The sequence below is a fragment of the Corythoichthys intestinalis genome, chromosome 11, assembly GCF_030265065.1.
Source record: "Corythoichthys intestinalis isolate RoL2023-P3 chromosome 11, ASM3026506v1, whole genome shotgun sequence".
Lineage (NCBI taxonomy): Eukaryota > Metazoa > Chordata > Actinopteri > Syngnathiformes > Syngnathidae > Corythoichthys > Corythoichthys intestinalis.
The window spans coordinates 47,570,016-47,593,788 of record NC_080405.1 but is presented as its reverse complement, the minus strand read 5'-3'; the positions used below and the strand labels follow the sequence as shown (position 1 = coordinate 47,593,788).

Genomic DNA, 23,773 nt, shown 5'->3' with positions numbered 1-23,773 from the left:
TGAAGCTTTGCTTTTTGTTTCTCAGATAGAGCGGAAGCTATAGATGCTTCTTGTAAAAAAAGAAAATGCAAAAGATGTATAAATATGTTTTTGGGACAATGAAGCATTTAAAAATAGAACGTATTTATACATTTTTGGGAGCAAATGAGTTAATAGAAACCGTTAACGAAATGTTACGTTTGCAAAGTACATTAACGTTAATCTTATTTATTTGCGTTACGTTAACTTAATTTTACCTTGTCCCGAGTATGGCTCCTTCACTCTTGGAGTAAACTGGGTGCCTTCGGTGGATTTGGGGCTAGGTAGGTGGGTCGCGAGGTAGCGCCCGGGTTACGGGGGCGGTCATCGGTTGTGGGGTCCAGTCGGGGGTGTGGAAGCATCGGTGGGGCCGCGGATAGTCGGGGCCGGGCAGGGTTAGTGGTATGCAAATGCTGTCTTACTGTGAATACATGAAACCGTGTACGCCTTGGTCTCCAGCTTGAAATACTTCCACACTTTTCCACACATTTTCTGCTTTTTCTTGGTGCCTTTCTCGTCGCTTTCGTCAGCTTTGTCGTCGTTACCTCTATATTCATGTCGTGGTTGAAATCAAATATATCCGCCGCCTCTCCCTTCTTCTTCTACGCACGTGACGTCAGCGTGTTGTGCCGCATTAAAAGTAGTCCTGGCAAAACAGCACGCTTAGAGCTGGCAAAATTAAACAATTCCTCTCGGCGGAGAAAATGTTTTGATCAATTTTTAAAATCAAGTTATTCGAGTTATTCGAGTAATCGTTTTAGCTGTAAAACAAACTCAACACTCAGGTTTTTAGACTACCGTTCGGAGTTGTAAAAGCATTTTAAAATGATTTTGGATTATATAGACATCGGTTTTTCATTATTTTCATAAGGGCTGGTCTTCTGAATCTTGGGATTTGTTATGTAAGCAGGTGCAAAAATTAAATGAACAATAAATGTGTAAAAAATAATGAATATATTAAGTCCAAAAGTCATTATCGGAAAACTCTACTACTGTTGTTTCCCTAGTGTTACCTACAAAATATAACAAGCAAAAAGACAAACAAGTTTTAAAAAAAAAACACTAAACTGATGCTTAATTAAAATGTTGTTTTTGAATTTTGAGTCTTTAAAAATGGTAAGCATTTATTGAAGTTGCTATTGCAAATTGACAATGTGGGAAATAAACGTGACTTTCCCGTCAGGCAGCACGTTCCCAGCATGCCTCGTGTGTGTACATACATGTGGATTATCCCATAGAGGCCACAATGTAAAGTACATGACCCATGAGCTGGAACATTCCATGTCGTGACTGACCCCTTCCCAGCACTTACTTTCCAGACAGACATCACGTAAAACCAAAGGATTATGTTAAAGATCTGTTGTTGAGTGTTTAGTATTTTTCCCAATGCATTGCCTTGTTTTTGTTTGCCTTCACCCCACAGTTTTGCTTTGATGAGCTACCGTAGGTTTTGGCGTGGTCTGATGTTGTGGAGTCCTTTCCGGAGGCTTCCCGAGGAATATAAAAAGCTTGATGACATTCTTGGGACACATGTGGTGGGCGGTGGGGGAAAGCCTTTTGGATTACTAAATATGGGAATTTACTACCCCTGTGAAAGAGTTGTAATAAAATCAACCTTATTAGATGTATTACATAAGTAATGTTAAGTTGTAAGAATGATGCATTTTACTCTGGGGAATTTCTGTAAAATTTGTGTGAATATGTAAGAGAAAATGGTCTGTCTGTATGTTTGTGTGCAGGATAACTCAAGAACCAGTAAAGGGATTATTATCAAACTTGAAGAATGTTTTAATATATAACTGAGGAGGCCATTACAATTTTGGGAAATAAGGTTAAAGGTCACTGAGGTCAAAATAAATTTCGCGATAACTAAACAAAAAAAAGTAATTATCATACTTGCAGCATATGTTTGCAATATGAAACGGAATAGACAAGTACATTTTGGGTAATGAGGTCAAAGGTCACAGAGGTCAGTAGAGGAATTGCGTGATAATTCAAGAACGAAGAAGGGGATTATTGTATTACATACGGGATATTTTTGTCCAAATATGAAACAGAAGAAGTGATTACATGTTGGGTTAATGAGGTCAAAGGTCACAGATGTCAGACAAGGAGTTTAGCGATAACTTGTTTCATACTTGAAGGAGTTCCCACGCTATGAAATTAAAATCAGTTACTTTACACAGGTTCATAAAGCAAAACAAAACACTACCACAAAAAGAAGTCATAGTACATTATAAGATACTAAACTGTAAAACAAAAATGTATACAGAACAGGGTTGTTTTTGGCAGCCCTTTTAATTTTAATTTTAGTCTTTTGGATGGAAATATTTATTAGTCTTTGTCATAGTTTAGTCATTTTAAAATGTGTTTGTCCTTGTCTAGTTTTGGTTAACGAAAACTCTGACAAATGAAACCTTTTTTTTGTCGACAATTACTCAAAATGTTTATGTCAGTAAAATTCAATACTTTTGTCCAAAAATAAACAAACTAATAAATAAAGGTTTACAATAATTTCAAATGAACATTGACAGTAGGCCTGAATGATATTGGAAAAAACTATTGTTGCAATTTTTTAGGGGTTTGCGATATATTGCGATATTTTATTGCGATGTTTAAAAAAAAATTTATATATATTTTTAAAAGAAATTTTCACTTGATGACTTGAATAACTGTTTGGAAAGAATTTGGATGACTCACCATCACCACAGTGTACAGTGATCCCTCGTTTTTCGCGGTTGATGGGGACCAGAACCCGCCGCAATAAGTGAAAAACCGTGAAGTAGCGCAACCCCCCCCCCCCACCCCCCAATTCGTATTATTTTTTTTTTTTGTGTGTCTTTTTGTGCTCAATGTATTTATTCAGATTTAGCACTGGAAAGAGTGCTAACACTTATACCCCAAAAGTGATTCAAAAAATGTATATAAAATGGTTTTTAAGCACTTCATATGTCAAAATTATGATCAGTTTTAAACAAAACTGTCCAACCAAATCATTTTTGAACAAGAATAAAGTACTGTAGTAGATAAATGCTTGGCTTTATTAAATGCTTCTGTTTATCTACCTTAGCTGTGACAGTTGGAGTGACATGTAGAAATTTCAAACTCCTCATGATCACTTCGGGCATTTATATGTCTCCAACGTCTCCACCCCCCCAACACACACACACATTCATTCCAGCGCGGCTTCCTTGCAGAAACTGTTTAACAAGTTAAACGATGATTGACAGATGCCCGTGAGAAGTCTGCTTCTTTGGCCAGATCAAAGCCATCGTTAACTTTAATAAGCAAGTGCCGCAGTGACTGAGAGGAACAAAGGGCTGGGAGAAGGAGGGTGTGAGGCTGTGCGCAGAGTAGAAAACGAGGCGTGTATGGATAAAAAAAAAAAAAACTCGCACGTGCTTGCGATGGGACTATCGCGCACGTGCACATCGCGATGGCGATGTTTAAACGATATATATCGTTCAGGCTTAATTGACAGTCAAGCTCATAATTGTAGAGTCAACAAAGACATCTTTGTGATGATAATACAGCATGCTAAGAGTTTAAGACGATGCTTGCCTCACTAAGTGCTAATGCAAATGCTATGGTAAAGCTAAAGTTACATTTAGTGGTTGATTATCATTCAGCACAGACCTTTAAAGTCTAAAGCAACATGGCATATTCTCTCTAGCCAAGATAAGAAAACAAATCTTACCATGTGTTTTCAAAACAAGCACGTCTCAAACCTGGAGTCAGTAAAAGTGTACGTGTAGGGCGGAGGCGCATCATGTCACATGAGTGACACGACCAAACACTGCTACAATGCAGGCTAACTATACGTACGATAAGAAAATTTCACACATTGTGATCTTATGACTGAAACTATAGCGCATTTTAGCTTGTCATTGGCACGTCATTGTCATGAAAAAAAATTTTCGTAGACGAAATATTTTCGTTATCGTTGGAAAAAAAACCCCACTAATGTAAAGTACTACACCAACACAGTCTAATGGCAAACCTATAACAAATATAACAATGCTTTGAATTTGGCTGCTTAGATGGAAATCGGCTATCTCGGAGACCTCCTAGTTTTAAAATCGTCATCTTTCTCTGCAGGATCATGTGTGAGACGGTGCGCTACGAAAGACACGAAGCCAACGAAGTGCTCTACTAGTAAGTACAAATTCTACCACAATACTCTGATGTTGTTTGAATGAATGCTCACGGTTATGGAGATGAGTTCTATGTTCACGGTACATCAATTTGCAATACGACTCCTTGACCTGTGAGCGATGTGCAGCAAGACATGATTTAATAAGCAAGATGTTAAAATTGGATACATGCATCCTGCTGTCTATCACTGCTTTCCTGAAAGCAATCTTTGGCTTTTGCTGGAAAATTATTGGCATGTTGCAACTTGTTTGGATCTGATAAAAATTGAAGGAAAGGACTTGTTTACTTTATACCCCAGGCCAAATCACCTGAAAATACATAAATGTTTCATCCTGTTCCACATAGCCTCTGTTACATTCTTATTCTTTTTCATCTAAAAATTAATGCTTCACATAGGATCACATAACAGGGAACGACATGCACATATGACCTAGTTTACTACGCCATAGTACCCTCACAGTATCAGTATACACAGAGGGAGAATTGTTGGAAAAGTGCTCATTTTCCACATACACACACATACACTTAGACGCACACTTACACAATCCCAAGCTTATGAAAAAGTGCCTATACTGTGAAAAAGCCGAACCCTGCAGGATTTACCATCCGCAGATTACAGTGCTTTCGTAGATAAGAGGCTGACCTGACACATTTTTACTCGAGGTTGCTATCTTCTGATCAGCCTTTTAACCTTGCCATTACATTAAAGTGCATGAGACATTGGCCATTTGCCATGTGTTATGTCTTTTTTGTTTTGCAACTCTAGACAAATGGAATCACAGCCACAGAAAAACAAGAAAAAAAAGATCAGGCTTTCAGCATGCTGAATAAATTATTTATTGTTTTTAGTCTTCAGATTTAAATCTAAAAATGATGTACCGGTAATTAAACTGACACTTGACTCACCTTTATAATTAATGACTGATGAGGGGGTCTTAACACTAGGACAGTGTTTTTCAACCTTTTTTGATTCACGGCACGTTTTTACATTGGAAAAAATCTCGCGGCACACCACAAACCAAAAATGTTCCAAAATTATTTTCTATACAGTATATTTAATTATAAAATAATTTCTCAGTATGCATACTTACTCAGTGTGAAACTTGAGCCTGTTTAGATGAACACAAAGCCAAAATCCTTATTCTTCAACAGCTCTTAGTCTTTCTCTGTTTTTATTTATTCATTTTTTTTTATAGCAGTTAGGCTTGAAAAAGCTCAGAATTATCAGACGGGGACTTGAGCAATATCTTTACCCGCATCAGGGCCAAGCATCTCGCAGACAATGGCTTTGCAGGCAGCTACTATTAATGTCTCTGTCACGGTGTGGTACTTTTTGGATTTAGCAACAAGTTCAGCAACAAGGTAACTGGCTATGAAGGGTTTCTCATTTACCTTTGTAGTTTTTCTCAAAAAATTTGCCTGTTTCTCTGTTTTAACAAAGGCGATCAAAATAGTCCATCGACTTGTTTTGAAGCGACGGGTGTTTCGTTTGGAGATGACGTTTAAACTTGCTCGGCACCATGGCGCTGTTGGATAGCTGCTCATGTCGCGTTCAAGAACTGCTCGGATTTCTAGCCATTAGCCACATTGCTGTCCTCAATAATGTGTTGGAATAAAACACAGGGGGGAGGATTGACGGTCGTCACATACGGATAAAATAGAAAGGAGACTTTTGAGTCTCGACACATGACGAGTCTAACCAAATGATGTGCAGTACACATGCTGGGGTCCAAATTGTCGCAGACAGCAAGGTCGCTGTAATGGAGAAACCTGGTTTCTCGCTGATTTAGGTTGATTTTAGCTGTGTTCACGTCACTGTGTTGGCCAAACACCACTTAAGGCCGGCTCAAAGCAGAGGCAGTAATGACACTGGGACAGGCTGCTGGATTTCTCCTGTTCCTTGAATACAATTCCTTTTGAATGAACTTTATACAGTCCTTTTATCCCAACTGTCTATGTGGATGTGTGTAGGCCTGTCGCGATAACAAATTTTAGTGTGCGATAATTTATTTATTAAATTATTGCGATATGCGACATTATTGCACCCCCCCAATTTAAAATAAATAAATAAAAAATTACAATAACACTGTGAGAATACAGTATATATTAATAGATCACGTAGACCCATTTAAACGCAATAAATGTTTACTCTTAAATTCAAAAATACTTTTTAAGAAATCACAATTAAAAACAATAGACCATGCCTCTTTTAAGTAAAAAAACAACAATAATAATACTGCACAGAAACACAGAATAAATAAAATGTGTTTTTTAAGAAAAAAATAAAATTCCACGTAATAATTTAAGCATCTAGGCCAGGGGTGTCCAAACTTTTTGCAAAGGGGGCCAGATTTGGTGTGGTAAAAATGTGGAGGGCTGACCTTTGCCGACGTACTTTACGTAGAACAATATATTTAAGCTAATTTTAGCAAGCCATTCTGTGTGTCACATTTGCTTTATTATTATTTTTAAAATTAATTCAGGGCTGTCAAAATTTTCGCGTTAACAGGCGGTAATTAATTTTTTTAAATTAATCACGTTAAAGTATTTGACGCAATTAACGCACATGCCCTGCTCAAACAGATTAAAATGACAGCACAGTGTCATGTCCACTTGTTACTTGTGTTTTTTGATGTTTTGTCACCTTCTGCTGGCGCTTGGGTGCGACTGATTTTATAGGTTTCAGCACCATGAGCATTGTGTAATTATTGACATCAACAATGGCGAGCTACTAGTTTATTTTTTGATTGAAAATTTTACAAATTTTATTAAAACGAAAACATTAAGAGGGGTTTTGATATAAAATTTCTATAACTTGTACTAACATTTATCTTTTAAGAACTACAAGTCTTTCTATCCATGGATCGCTTCAACAGAATGTTAATGTTAATGTCATCTTGTTGATTTATTGTTATAATAAACAAATACAGTACTTATGTACAGTATATTGAATGTGTATATCCGTCTTGTGTCTTATCTTTCCATTCTAACAATAATTTACAGAAAAATATGGCATATTATATAGATGGTTTGAATTGCGATTCATTACGATTAATTAATTTTTAAGCTGTGATTAACTCGATTAAAAATTTTAATCGTTTGACAGCCCTAAATTAATTATTTCAACAATCTCGCAACTAGCCTTTGTGGGGTTCTCTTTCGACTCTCGGGCTCTTGCGAAATACTGCTGCTGTAAAATTAAACTAGCTTCAAGTTGCTTCAATTTCTCGCTATGCATCTTCCCTGTAATCTTGTCGTACATGTCAATGTGTCTTGTTTGGTAATATTGCCTCACATTGAACTCTTTAAAAACAGCGACTGTCTCTTTGCATATGACGCAGACACAGTTGTTGCGTATTTTAGAGAAGAAATAGTCCAATTTCCATCTATCCTTGAAGCGTAGGCTGTCACAGTCAACTTTCTTTTTTTTGTTGATTGTCGCCATTTTAGACATGGGGAATAAAGGGTAACACGGGGTAATGTTGCTTAGATTGCTGCTGCCTTTTAGTAGGTAAATGAGGAGCAGCATTTAGTGTGTAAGCTACTTCAGATGCTGGTAGCAGTACTGCTGACCAATTTATTAAGTCTATGTACGGGCCAGACGTTATTGGTTTTATGACAGAGGCTGGGGCCCGGATGAAATTTGACCACGGGCCGCATTTGTCTGATCTAGACAAATGAAAACTTTTCCCCTCATAGCTTCTGCTATGGCGTTCAATGTGTAATACAGTGGTACCACTACAAATGAAGTTAATTCGTTCCAGGAGCATGTTTGTAAGTCGAAATAGTCGTATGTCAAGCAGGATTTTCCCATAAGAATACATTATAATTCTATTAATTCGTTCCACAGCCCAAAAACCCACACTACATCCTTAATAAATACTGCTGTTACTATTGCAAAGAGCAAAACAAATAAAATATTAATAAAAATCAAAATAACAATAATATAATAACAATAATAATAATACAGTACAGTACCTGTAATAATGTAACGAATCGGGTTCTAATGTGGCGGACTTTTTTTGCTGTACCTGAACGCACCGCGGGGCTGACAGTGAGCTGGAGAGCGCTATTTTACTTTCTGTTTCGATCCTGGCGTCAACAGCAGTGGACACTCGGCGAGTTGATGGAATAAATTAAAAGCCTGACGAAGCTGGCGATTTCTTTGGCGATGTTACCACAATAAGAACTGTAACCTTAACTCATAAAGACTGGCGAACGGAGGAGGACCGCCGGCCGAGATCAACATTCTACGGCCTTATTGTCGACCCAGTTCATGGATGCACACACCATGCTTATATTTTGCTATCATTCACATCTTCATATCAATGGTAAGCGTCACCTTTTCTTTTTTTTCACCACCTGCACTAAACTTAATCCGGCAGGCTCCGGCACGCCAGATATGGTCCGCAGTCAATCCGGAGCACTGACGCGGCCGGTATACCTTGAACAATGGGATATAATAGGAACAAATTGGCTCCGGCGCTAATTTTTGCCGGACCCAGAACGAAAATGCATTTTGCGTAGTTGGTGTCAAAGAAGCCGAACTTTTAACAGTATGTCAGCCGCACGCACGTGCACACGAGGCGATAAATCGCAGCGGAAAAATTACCGCCTTCATTTTTATTTATCGTGCGATAAATGGAATTATTACATATTGCGACAGGCTTAGATGTGTGAATGGTTGTGTGCTTGAGTAGGTGTTTCTCTGTGTATGCTTTATCTGTACAAAAGACATAAAAATAAACAGTAAATGAATATACATTGCTTAAATTCAAACCATTGCATTTAAAGTGCCTGTGACACGAAAAAGCATGTTTATTTCATAATACACGCGGTATTTTATGCTCCTGAATGATATGGACCGCTTGGATGTGTGTGGAGGCGATCGCTATATTTATTTAGTTTTTTGAATCCCGCGCCAGGAGAATGAGTGACTTCCGGCTTCGGTCTTGCATTGAGGAGGAGGGCGCTGTGACGTGTACGGTAGAAGACGTCCTCTTCACTATACAGCGTACTGTTGTGTATGGGGACGAATGATTCAGCTGATTTTGCGGATTAATACGTTTATTTTTCGCATCACCCCAGCCAAACGGCTGCAGAAAAATCATTCTGTATGAGGGAGAGGCGTATGCGCCTTTTTGGAGTTTCAAAAGGTTCCCATTCACCGTGGATATTTACTGTGGGACCATTGGACTTACGAGGAAGTGAGTAAACATCTTGTTTTGTATTATGTCAAATACGAATACAGCGATTACAAAGTAAACACTACAAACTTCCTTTAAATGAAGGACTACTTACGTTTGATCATTGATAGGCATGTAAAAAGCTGTCCTAATGGTCATTAGCAGCAGCCCGTTAGCTGCACAACAACTCCAGCCACCCTCCTCCGGGGAACGAACTGTAAATTGCTCTCCGCCGGGCGGTTTGCCGATCCGCGACGACAATAGACAACCGGGTCGTCATGTCAAATAATCCAGGATAGTTATGTGCGATTTTCCGCTTTGAAGACTTTGAAACATCACTCGGTTCGGGTTAGCATGTCGGCTAGCTGTCAGGCCTTCTGGTTTGTTTACATTCTCCGAAGCCGGGGAAGGGAAATGACATATGTCCGATTTAGGTGTCATAAAATATAGTTCGGGAGGTGCGACAGTAAAGGTGAAGTCGACAGTTTTGACCATTATGGAGTAATTTTGCCATGTCGTCCTGAATAAATGCATTTTTATTATTTTATATTCCATTCAGCACAAGACTGTTATTTGTCATGACCATGCCATTTATTTAGCAATTGGGGAAAATACTTGGATAAAAAGAATATCCTGTAAAAATATTGAAGTAAAGAGACAGAAACAATGACATTTTGCCGCTCTCTTCGTCGCGTTTTCCTCATTGTGAATAGTTCCCCCTCGACGGGCTGACTGGTCCTTCTCAAGCCATTTATATAGCTATTGGGGAAAAATACTTGGATAAAAAGAATATCCTGTAAAAATATTGGAGTAGAGAGACTGAAACAATGACATTTGGCGGCTTTCTTCGTCGCGTTTTCCTCGTTCTGAATAATTCCCCCTCAATGGGCTGAATAGTAAAATCGATGAGACCAGTCTACCGCTGACGTCATCCACCTGTTGGGGACGCTAAAGCCCTATAATGGTAGGCGTGGCTAACTGGCAGATTAAAAGGCTAATTTCTCGTCATCTGTGCTTTGCTAAATTGTTGTATGTAGTCGAATCGTCTCAAAATATGATTCTAATTCACATAATAATGCCATTTAAGACTTTTTTTTCTCGTGTCGTATGCTCTTTAAACATGTAGATGGAATATTCGCTGTTAAGCTTGACCTATTTTCTATGCTCCAATAGAGCACTTCCGGTTGTGCGCACTTATTTTGAAGGCGAATTAATTCCACTTCCGTTGCGCTATGCCACAACTTGACGCTGGTTTAGAATCGCAGCATAGCAACTGGCTAACGGACAACTACGCGAAAAAAATCGGACGAACTATAATAACAACAACAAAGGGTAATCATAACAATTTGTCTACATAAAAGTGAATGATGCTTGTGATACTCACTTTGCATTCACGCACAGCACTGAACAAACAGACAATTAGACGCATGCTCGCGTCGTGCATCCACAAGGCGTGAATTTCTTAGAATTGACTTTCGCATTCTGGTAAGGTGTATGCGCAATCCAACTTTTCACATATTTAGGTCAGCCAAATGTGGGAATCAACTGATGCTGAAGGCACTGAGCGAACAGCTTTGAATATCTTATCAAACAATCACATGACTTTGTAGCCTTTTACACAGTCGCTGATGGCTAGAAATCCGAGCAGTTCTTGAACAAGAACTAAGCAAACTACACAAGCAATACCTCGCTCATTTGCACACGACCGAGATCTTTCGCGGCACACCTGACGATCTCTGCACACCGGTTGAAAAACACTGCACTAGAAGACCCATGGGAAAGAGAAACTTAATTGAACATGAAGGTTTTAGTTGTTTTGTGTACATTGTTTGTTTCCTTTTTCCAAATTATTTCACTGAAGGCTGAAGGTCTTATGTCAACTTTTGAATAGCTATCCACTAAAGGTAGGAATCTTTGGGCACCTAATGATTCAATTAGGATTATGATTCAAAGGCAACGATTTGATTATTAATGGATTATTGATGCCCTCCCTTTTAATGTTTCGTATATTAGTTACAAAAATAGTCCAAAAATCCTCTCAGGCTTAAACAAACTATTTCAGTATCAAGTTAACAGTTCGAAACAATTAGTAAAATAATCAAGTCCCCATTCTGTATCAGCATCTTTAATCTACATTCACTTAATTTAATGTTGTGAATCAACTGTTAAGGTTGTTAAAATTGCTCCCGTTATTCCGGAATTTCCCTTCTGTCTACTTTCGACATGTGAAAGTTTTAAAACTGTTTCATCATTTAATGATAGATTCAAGTCAATATTTTGCGAAGTTTACTACTGTATTTTTCGGACAACAAGTCGCACCAGCCATAAAATTCCTAACGGAGAGAAAAAAAACATATATAAGTCGCACCGGAGTATAAGTCACATTTTTGGGGGAAATTTACTTGTGAAATCCAACACATAGAACAGATATGTCATCTTGAAAGGCAATTTAATATAAAAATACAATATAGAACAACATGCTGAATAAGTGTACAGTATGATGTTACGTGATGCATGAACAACAAAATCCGAATATACTGTCCTCACCAGGACGCTACGGCTCGGTCCTGGCTATACAGCAAGTTTAAATCCCAAATGATGATGCTGGCAGTCCGTATAATTTGCTGAATCAATTTTGTCCTCGATACCAAACAGGTTCGCATCAACGTAAATAAATGATCATTAGATGCTATTACAGCAATGAAACAAACGGTTAGCATGCATTCGCTAGCATTAGCGCATTGTTCAAACAACCACACAACTGGCTCCAAGTGTCCGATCGCGGGTGGAAAACACACAACTACAACAGAAAAGATGATACACACAGGCGTTGCCTCTGTCGAGATATTTTACAAGCATAAACAATGAACGTAGGTTCGCAGCCGTGTTTCTCTCTCGCTAACTCGCCCACTCATTCAGAGCTGCGTAGTTGTCAGTCTTCTTCTGGCGTGTGAGCACTCTTCTTCACGTAAACAAGTGCGAATGCGCCCCCACGTGGGCGTCAAAGCGCCACAAACTAAAAGCATGCATTTCAATATAAAAAAAAGTCAATAATACAATTGAACACACATTACCAGAGGCAGAACGCGAATGTGGCCATAGCTATTAAGAGTTATTCAGATAACTGTAGCATAAAGAACATGCTAACAAGTTAACCAAACCATCAGTGTCACTCCAAAACACCAAAATAACATGAAATGATATCATAATGTGTTAATAATTTCACACATAAGTCGTTCCTGAGTATAAGTCGCACCCCCAGCCAAGCTATGATAAAAAAATAAATAAATAAAAACGAAAAATACGGTAGGTTCGCAAGGAATGTATCTACAAAAGAGCCTTCCTGAGAAGTCTACTGCTTTAAGATGGCGACTGTTTACAAACGCCGCCGAATCTGTCATTTTGCATCTAGTTCTCTATATATTTGCTAATGCCGCCGAGTCTATCATTTTGCATCTAGTTCGATATGCATATGATATCTACCGTAGCATCATGTGGGCGTAGATTGTACAGTAGACTGTCGGCTACAGTCAGGAAATATTGGAGCCGCATAGCATCGCGTTTGCAACGGCATCACAACTCCCTTCCTTCCCACTCCCGCTCTTCTCTCTCCCCGTGTCTCTCAGACTTCTCTTGCGTCATTCAACCAACGTAGTAACGCATAGTAACGCACGCCTTTACATCCTCAGTAACGGTAATGGTGTTGCAAAAATGAAAAAAGTAATTAATTAGATTACTCACTACTGAAGAAAATAATGACGTTATTAACGCCGTTATTGACAACACTGCCTATAAATGCCCCCAAAACAGGGAAGGCTGTCTGTGAATGCTCTGTTTCAATGCCATAGACGGTCAAAATGGATTGGACGTCTAGCTCTGTCAATGGCAGCAAATGAGCTAACCCACACACACACCGTTCTACTCAGATTGTGGTAGCAACCAGTAACACCTTTCTAAAACGATATATTGATTCTTGGTAGGAGCATTTTGTCACACCCCGAGTAGTGACCACTGTCCCTGAAAGAGCTAAATGTCATTAAATATTACCGTAATTTCCTGAATATAAGGCGCACCCGTGTATTTTTTATATATTTTAAATTTACTTGTAAAATCTAGGGGAAATTATTGTACCTGTTTATAACGCGCACCCTAATTTTAGCATCAATAAATAGAAGAATACAAGAAAACAGAGCTCGTGTACAGATACAGAAATGTCATTTTACTGACTGGTGAAACACAGCACAAGCATAGCACATTGGTAGTTCAAAACATTACCATAAACTGACAATATTTACGGTAATAATATGATTTGACAACTTCTCCAACTTACCAGAATCTAGGAGAAAACAAAACAGATGTGACTTTTCTTTTAAAGGCTGCTGTATAACTTGCTCGTTTCATCATGATGAATAAATGTTTCTTCCATGGATTGATACGGTAAAATGAAAGTGAGAACGTAAGTCGGAAATCCGAGAGAGCTCATGGCTGTTGACACGACAGTAACAATAGGAACTATTGTTATTTGGGTTTGAGTTTCTCGAGGGACAGATATAGTTGACGGACACAGGAAGTCTGTGTTGTTATGTTTATTATGGTCCGAGTTGCGGAGCTGCAATAAACGTTGACTCAAATGAGTTCAAGAAACTAAATTCTGTACTTTATGAAGAGTGAAAAAAGCTGAATTTAACACGGACGAAATCATTCCGCCGATCAGAGTGAAGTATTACCGAAACAAAATGGTGACGTCACGTACCGTAATGGTCGGCAACGGATCGCCGCATGCGTTTCTTCAACACAACGTGGCCGTGTCAATAAAAGAAAAATCGGTGTGTATATATATATATATATATATATATATATATATATACACACAGTGGGGAGAACAAGTATTTGACACACAGTCAATGGGAAAACCCACTGGCAGTGTATCAAATACTTGTTCTCCCAACTGTATATCTATATATCTATATCTATATATTAGGGGTGTGAAACCATTAAAATTTTTAATCGAGTTAATTACAGCTTAAAAATTAATTAATCGCAATTCAAATTATCTATAAAATATGCCATTTTTTTCTGTAAATTATTGTTGGAATGGAAAGATAAGACACAAGATGGATATATACATTCAACGTACGGTACATAAGTACTGTATTTCTTTATTATAACAATAAATCAACAAGATGGCATTACCATTATTAACATTCTGTTAAAGCGATCCATGGATAGAAAGACTTGTAGTTCTTAAAAGATAAATGTTAGTACAAGTTATAGAAATTTTATATTAAAACCCCACTTCATGTTTTCGTTTTAATAAAATTTGTAAAATTTTCAATCAAAAAATAAACTAGTAGCCCGCAATTGCTGATGTCAATAATTACTTACACAATGCTCATGGGTGCTAAAGCCTATAAAATCAGTCGCACCCAAGCGCCAGCAGAGGGCGCCAAACTGCGAAAAACACAACAAGTACACATTTCACTGTGCAATCATTTTAATCTGTCTGAGCGGGGCATTTGTGCGTTAATTGCGTCAAATATTTTAACGTGATTAATTAAAAAAATTAATTAGCGCCCGTTAACGCGATAATTTTGACAGCCCTAATATATATATGTAATATATATTTCTGTCTCCATCCATGTACCCGTTAGTAATGCGCACCATGATTTTGCAAGTTGATTTTGGGGATCAAAAGTGCGCGTTATATTCGGGAAATGACGGTATTTAAAAAGAAATACATATTGTGCAACATTTCACAGACTTATTTATGTATCCAACACGAACTGATCTGTCACCCTAAAAGTCAGGTAGATAGATACCAGCCGGGGATTTACTAAATTTTGATCCTTTGTTGAGGTCTGCGTGGTTGGATTTTTCTTCACTCCTCAAACAGAATAGTGAAAAAGTAGCTGTAGTGCATTCAGAATGCTTCCCAAACAAACATTACTCGATAGACTTTGTTTCCTAACATTCAAAAGTTAAGTTTGACGAGAGCGCCGCGATGCTTAGACTCCCCCCTGTGCCTTTCATGGTGAAAGCGTGGAAAACAAACTTTTCTGGGCGGTCTTATTTTTAGCTTCTGGTTCGTGTCGGACGCCCGAGCCTGCCTATCAAACGTCTCACTGTCTTGTCAGGACAGACACCATAAACATACATCAGCATTTGTTGGTGACTTTGTTTACTTTTTGCCTTTTTTTCTAAATCTGATTGATGATTTAAAACCTAAAAAGGAAAAATGAATGGACCTTGCACCTGCTTTTTCATGGGCAGTGATCAAACTTCGCGGCCATGGGACGCCCATATTTGATGCCGTACGCAAAAAAATTGTCGTAATTTAGAGTGACCCATCGGTTTCTGACTAAAAATTCTGCCTAACTGTACTTTACGTGGGATTAAAAAAGCTATACTTTTGACAAAAGAACAATCATTGTTATACACTAAACTAAGGAAAACAAAGTACTTATGTTACGTTCCTAAAAAGTAATGATTTCAAAAAGAATTTTTAGCCCTTGAATTGTGTTTTTGACTGACGAGCATGCTGCTGTCATCGAGCCCACAATGAACAAATGTGTCAGTTGAAAGAAAGCTGAGCATCCCAAGCTGACATTCCGCATTGGTCGCATCTTCCTGTACACGTGACCCAATTCCGTCAAGCTGTCGCGTGCCAGCTTGCGACAACTGCTTTCAAGACAGCGTGTCTGGAGAAAAGTCCGATATTCAACTTCATAACCATCACAAGATGGCCATGCACGTGCACAGCTTCCTGCCTCTGTTTCAACTAGGTGGAATATTGCCAAGTTGATCACCCCCCGCCTTATGTTTTCTAGTTTGTTTGCAGTGCAGTAAAGTGGTACCTTGAGATATGAAAGCTTCGATAAACGAAAAATTCATTTTACGAAAGGTTTTTCTAAGCTTTTTGCTTCATATTGTAAAAAAAAATTCATTATACGAAAAATAAAACGTACTGTAGTAGATCAATCTCGCTTGCAGCAATGCATTAATGTTTGACTATAAATGTAAACACAGGGTTTCCCCTAGGATTTTTTGAAGCTGTGGTGGGCAGCATCGGGGTCGGGCAGCCGTGGCTAAATTGCGTCATAAATGAGAGGGTTTTTTTTCCAAGATGAACCATAACAAAGATCTATTTGAAATCTTTAATTAGCCAGACTAATGTCGTAGCTCTCAGCTACAGTACATGTACGTAAAATGCGTAGGTGATTACAGCTACATTACCCTACATCAGGGGTGTCCAAACCTTTTGCAAAGGGGGCCAGATTTGGTACGGTAAAAATGTGGGGGGCCGACCTTGGCTGACGTCCTTTACGTAGAACAATATATTGAAGCAAATTTTAGCAAGCCATTCCGTGTGTCAGATTTGCTGTATTATTTTTTTTTTATTTTTATTAATAATTTCCACTATCTCGCAACTAGCCTTTTTGACGTTCTCTTTCGACTCTCAGGCTCTTGCAAAATCCTACTGTGAAATTAAAGTTGCTTCAATTTCTCGCTACGTCTCTTCTCTGTAATCTTGTCGTAAATGTCAGTGTGTCTTGTTTGGTAATATCGTCTTACATTGAACTCTTTAAAAACAGCGACTGTCCCTTTGCAAATGAGGCAGGCACAGTTGTTGCGTATTTTGGTAAAGAAGTACTCTAATTTCCACCTATCGTTGACGCATCGGCCATCGCAGTCAACTTTCTTTTTTGTGTTGATTGTCGCCATTTTAGAAAATTGGGAATAAAGGGTCACACGGGGTAATGTTGCTTAGAGTGCTGCTGCCTTTTAGTGGGTAAATGAGGAGCAGTATTTAGTGTGTAAGCTAATTCATATGCTGGTAGCAGTACTGCTGACCAATTTATTAACTCATTTACTCCCAGCCATTTTCACCGGAGCAAGGCCCTTCGCTCCCGGCCATTTTACTGGATTTTGACTGATTTTGCACGGCCCACAAAAAAATCTGTTCTATTGCTACATAAACATGGAACCCACCAAAAGAAAGATTAGACTCTCTTCTTTGAGCAGAAAAAAAAGTACGTTCATATGTTTTTCCATTCTTTAGAAATCAGCATTACAAAATAGCTTAGTTTGAGCAATTTTCCAATTTCTGATGAAAAAACGGAGAAAATGAGCTTTTTGTAAACGCAAAAATTTCAAACATAACTTTGACTTTAACACGGCTATTTTTTGCTTCAGTGACATCCCAAACATCTGAATAATGTTTTCCTTTTACAAAATAACATGAACAACCAGCCAAATAGAGCTTTTGATAGCAAAGTAACAATTTATTCACACTTACCTAACTGAGAGATGACGTTTGGTGGCTGCGACAGCGGTTAAACTTTTCCCTCATTGCCGACTGTCTCGTAAAGATGGATTTTTTTTTTTTAGTCTTTTTTTGTGGTGACCACTGTCTCGTTCGCCTAGGGAACTTATGTTCCTTGGTGGGGAACTGGTTTGGCCGTGCGCGTTTCCGTGCAGGACACTCGAGCGTGCGGTGGACCTGAGCAGCAAGCTGCGGAGGGGCTCTGCTAACTTCCCTAATAAAGTTGTACTGTTTGAATCGGGTCTTGGGCTCTTAACAAATGCGCTACTGCCCTCCAGTGGCCAGTTTTATTGCTTTAAAATGAGTTTTGAGGCTTGTTTTTTGTTTCGGCGATAGATCGGAAGCTCTAGATGCTTCTTGTACAAAAAAACGTAAAAGACGTATAAATACGTTTGTGGGACAGTTAAGCATTTAAAAATAGAACGTCTTTATACGTTTCTGGGAGCAAATGAGTTAAGTCTGTGTGCGGGCCAGACGTTATTGATTTTATGACAGAGGCTGGGGGCCGGATGAAATTTGACCAAGGGCCGCATTTGGCCCCCGGGCCGGACATTGGACATATCTGCCCTACATAATAATTAGTACAACTTACATCTCGTAGTCCTTCTTTTACCTTTTATTTGGCCCTTATACGTACTTCATTACCACAGCAATATTAGTCCTTCTGTTAACGGTGTTCTGCAATTCCTTCTACGCGGCGAGATGTCCTACACAATCCTCAGTGCCCTACTATTTATGTTGCCTTCCACCCTGCAGATCTCTCGCAGACCCCCATACTGGATGTAACCCCAGACCATAATTTTGCCACCACCAAACTTCAGTTTTCTGAGTGAATCTCAGATCTATGCGGGCTCCAGTAGGTCTCCTGCAATAATTGCGGTGACTGTGGTGTAATTCAATGGAAGATTCATCTGAAAAATCCACCTTTTGTCACTTTTCCAGCGTCAATCCTTTTGACAGGCTGTGGGCCTTGGCAAATGCCACACGTTTTTTTAATTGTCTGCACACTGAGAGATCTGCAGGATGGAAGGCAACATAGTCTGAAATATCAACAAATCTTAGCTGCCTCTTGCATTCCTAACCATCAAAAGGGACAAATTTTGCAGCAGGATGGTGCTCAATAGCATACTTCAATCTCTACCTCAAAGTTCTTCAAGGCAAAGAAGATCAAGATCCTCCAGGACTGGCCTTCCCAGTCACCAGACATGAACGTCATTGAGCATGTCTATGGAAGGATGAAAGAGAAAGCATGGAAGACGAAACCCAAGAATGTTGATGAACTCTGGGAGGCATGCAAGACTGCTTTCTTTGATGTATCTGATGACTTCATCAATAAATTGTATGAATCCTTGCCGAACCGCATGGATGCAGCCCTTCAAGCCCATGGAAGTCATACAAAATATTAAATTTGGATCTCACAGCACCACTACTTAAATCGCTTATGTTATGTAACATATTTTTGTATTTGAAGAAATTTTTTTGTCCAATTTTCACATTACTTTCTGTAGGCGACAAAACTTTTGTCTTGCCAAAATTTGACCTTTATGTCTTCATTAAATGATAAATCTTTTTTCAGTGAAACAATATTTTTTGTACATTCGACATCATGTTGGAGGGTTTTAGCTTTCATATGAGCCATTTCTGAAACCAATTGAATAATTAAAAAGTCAGATTATTAGCAATTGTTTCTACAAAATGTATAAGCGACAAGACTTTTGTCAGGGACTGTAAACAAAACAAGTTGAGAGCGAACGGTAGTACTATGGGTGTCAAATTCGCCTCTTGCAGGATGTTTCGCCGATTTAGGACTTTTTGGCAGAACAACGGACCCATTTCAAGGAGTAGGGGGAAATTCTAATAGCCGTGTAAAGAGTTTTACTAGTTTCGGTGAGAAGGTTAATAATTTTTGTTGTTGTTCCTGAACTACATTTCCACACAAACGCACATCGATGTACCATTTAGTTTAGCAAGAAGAGGTATGAGAGTCATTTTTCAAGTGACCCAGAGCTCGTGAAACTTGAAAAAAAGCACATTTATCAAGGTTTCGTCAGCTGTGATTGTGTATACCCGTCTGCCGAAACAGCCTGATAGCACAGATACAAGTATGCCTGCCTCTCTGCTATTGGACGTGTTGTTGACATTAATGTGTTGGCGCTCATTATATTATTATTATTTTTGGCCACACCTCTCAGCGCAAATTCATTCAAACTTGCCGTTCGGTCCAAGACTGCTGTTGTCCACCGCTCACTTTCGCCCAAAAATCCGATCCAAAATACTCTAATACCCCAAATGGGGGGAAGAAGGAGAGAAGTCTGTATTAGCTTACCCACTTTATTGTGGAAACAACAATAAATAAAAACAATACCCGCGGGGCTGCCGTGACATTCGACCGCTATCTCTTGCTTTCTTCGTACTTGCTTCATCTTATGTCACAGCTCTCCAGTCCGATGGTCTCTTAAGGGGGTCGTGCATACTTATGGACATTGCAATACACAATAAATAGGTTGCCGCATTAGCAAAGCGTGGCGGCTTTTATTTTGGTGTGGCGGTGCGCCACAATCTTTTATTTCTAGGGGAAACCCTGAAACAAATGCAATACAGGTAATCCCTGGGTTACGACTTATCCGACTTACGCGATTTCGACTTTATGACACCTTTCTCGTCAGTTTTTTTTTTTTTTTTTTTTTAATTATTTTGACTTTTGTTTTGTGATAAACACTTTTATTTTGGCGCAGCAAGCGGGTAGAGCAAGTTGTACTTCCGCAAGCGAGAGCATTTCCACACTGCCCATCCTACACACGCACATATGAGGAAGAGCGCAGCTGATTGGAGAGGTGACAGCCTGCGCGTCCATTTGTTGCTTGTGAAGCATCCAGAGGCAAAAACTGTACATAACCCCTTTTGTACTGTTTATTGTGTGTTTTCAATTGCGGTCGAGTTTATATGATTTTTGATGGTTTGCGGACGCTAACTGATACATGTTAAATTTTATTATTGCTGTATCAGCAGCTACTTGTAAACACAAATTTGAATTGCTGTTATGACGAGACTGATTTAATTTAATTTAATTTAATTTTATTTTCATTTTGCAAGTGTTGAGCTGAATAAAGTCAGCAAACCACTCGGACGTCAGACATCGTCATTTCGGAGCTTAGCTCGCTGTCTAGCTAGGACCAGGTCCAATGTTTTGGCGAGGACGGTACAATGACGTATAATACATGTTTTTGGATAGTTTTCATTTAATTTAGAGGGTGTTAGGAGATATTTAAAGGGTTAATCTCAATTTACGCGGAAATCCAGGTTACATTACATCACCAGCGCAGGAACGGAACTCGTTATTAAACGGGGACTTCCTGTATATACAGCACAATGTTCTGCGCAATGCTCATGCATGTGAAACCAAAGAAGAATAGAACTTAAACAAGTGATGCTTGCTTATTAAGGCACAAAGAGTAAGATAAAATAGCAAGCGATGGCCACCAAAGTTATGCTGCCTTCATATGGTGTCGTAAGTATGGTAAATACCACCTGTCGAGTCGAAAATTGGACGTGAATGCCGCCTCAAGTCATATTTTCTACTGGAGAACTGTGATTTTATTATGATACCCGATTTTTTTGAGATGGGTGGACCTTTTACTTTTTAAAATGGCAGAGCGCGTATAGCAAGTAGAGAATGGTAAGAAAGTAAAAGTTTTACAGACGGCAGCATGATGACGTAGTATACACACCTCTTGTTTTATAACTGTTAGCTAAAATGTTCCGTTAAAAACAAAAACTGTCCGTTTGAATTTTGATGCATTCTCTTCTTGTTGTAGTAGATCAGGGGTCCCCAATCTTTTTTGCACCACGGACTGGTGTTATTTGGGTCTTTTTTTCATGGACCGGTGTTCTGACAAATTTTGCAACCCATCAAAAACTGCGAGGATGCGGTTCTGCGCATGCGCGTAACGTTAAAAATAGCCGCAAAATGCGCAAATGCAACGATTGCAAAGTAAACACGACAAACTTTCTTGAATGAAAGGAATATTAACTTAGGTTTGATCATGGAAGGACATGTCGAAAAGTTACCAGATACATCCTGCCATGTTAGCTGCACACAACAACTGCACACCGCTCTCACTATTAACGACTTCGCCTTGTTGTTAAGCATTAATTAAGAAGCCCGCTTCACAAAGATACGATGTTGGAAATTGTAGCAAGGTTTTCAATGCTCTCGTAGCGATGTCAGGATATTCCGGAATGACTTTAATCCAGAACCTCAGTAGAGTTGTCTCAAATGTACGTTTAATAAGGTCGCCGTCATTTGCGATCTCTACAAGTTGATCCTCCTGTTGCACAGACATGCTCGAATCACTCGGTTTATTCACAAACGGGTCACGAATCCACTCCTTCGCAGTTCGTGGGTCTTCGAGGTTGTAGGCTCGTCTGGTGCCCTTTTCGCCGTAAAATATCTCCAAAGATGTCTGTTTTCCAATCATCTTCGCTCGTGTGGGGGCTAATTATTTCCTGGAACAAATGTGCTGCGGCCTACTAATACGTTATTATCGAGGACAAGTGCACATAGATATATTATATACACAAACAAGATGTACTGCTAGCAGTCCAATCAATGGATTTCTATGACGACATTCTAATCTATCCCGTATTATTATATCGAGAGTAGACAGGGATATTGGTGTGTTAAGCAGGGGCGCAGGGTTAATTCGGCTAGAATGCGGTCGTTATTAAATTATTATTTCTGTGCGGCCTGGTAGCAAATGCGCCATTGACCGGTACCGGTCCGCGGCCTGGCAGATGGGGACCCCTGTAGTAGATGAATTAAAAGGTCTAAAACAGTTTGGCCCACACAACAAACCAAAATGAAGCCTGTGTCTTCTGTGTTTTTTTGCTCTGACAGCAAAAGCACATGAACAGGACGTACTCATAATTACCAATTAGCACGTGGTAAGCATCATCTCGCCCTGATCCTGTGACGGCAGCATTTGCTCAGCTTATGGCACTCCGTGTTTGCTATGAGCTCCGCTAGTCATGTGATAACGTCTGTAGAAAGAGATGGACCCTAACAATCTCGTAAAACTTAAGCGCCGCTAAGGGATGACAAAGCAGTACAAAATGAAAAGAGGCAATCTGAGGACATGGCAAAAAATTTGATGTGTTTTAGTAGCGCTTGGGACAAATTAGGCGATTTATATGTAAAATGCGATTCGTGAGAGGAAAAAAATCCTGATATGAATGCCACCAAGGGACGAATTAATTTTATATCTTTAGGTACTTCTGTATTTTAAATGTTTGCAGTTTTGGGAACACATTTTTTTCAAATGAAATGTTTGTATTTTCTGTCTGTTTTGCACTTTCCCCTTTAATTTGTCCATGGGCCATATTTTGAGCACCCCGGGTTTAGCCCCAAAAGAGTTTGGCAACTCAAACAAATCTACAACCCTTTTTGTATTGAGCTCTTTGAAATTTTCCATTTCCTAAGTCGTAGTCTATGCAATATAAAACAGGCGCAGAAAACTAAATTTTAATACCGTATTTTTCGGAATATAAGTCGCGTTTTTTTTTTCATATTTTGGCTGGGGGTGCGACTTATACTCAGGAGCGACTTATGTGTGGAATTATTAACACATTATGATATAATTTCACATGTTATTTTGGTGTTTTGCAGTGACACTGATGGTTTGGTAAAGTTGTTAGCATGTTCTTATGCTATAGTTATCTGAATAACTCTTTATAGCTATGGCCACGTTCGCATTCTGCCTTTGGCAGTGTATGTTCAATTGTATTATTGACTTTTTTATCTTGAAATGGATGCATTTAGTTTGTGGCGCTTTCACGCCCACGTGAGGGCGCACTCGCACTTGTTTACGTGAAGAAGAGTGCTCACACGCCAGAAGAAGACGGACAGCTACGTGGCTCTGAGTGAGTGAGTGAGTGAGTGGGCGAGTTAGCGAGAGTGAATAGACGGCTGCGAACCTACTTTCATTGTTTATGCTTTTAAATCATCTCTACAGAGGCAACGTCTGCGTGTATCATCTTTTCTGTTGTTGTTGTGTGTTTTCCACCCGCGATCGGACACTTGGAGCCAGTTGTG

The 23,773-nt window shown here is 39.1% G+C and overlaps 1 protein-coding gene across 7 annotated transcripts in view; it reads left to right on the top strand.

Annotated features, from left to right (window-relative positions):
- Positions 1 to 23,773, top strand: part of rapgef2b (Rap guanine nucleotide exchange factor 2b) — a 247,410-nt gene that overhangs the window by 81,279 nt on the left and 142,358 nt on the right. For all 7 annotated transcript variants that reach the window (XM_057849822.1, XM_057849819.1, XM_057849816.1 and 4 more), the window contains exon 3: positions 4,117 to 4,173. In XM_057849822.1, coding sequence (XP_057705805.1) covers positions 4,117 to 4,173 — 57 coding nt within the window. The remainder of the gene's footprint in view (positions 1 to 4,116; positions 4,174 to 23,773) is intronic.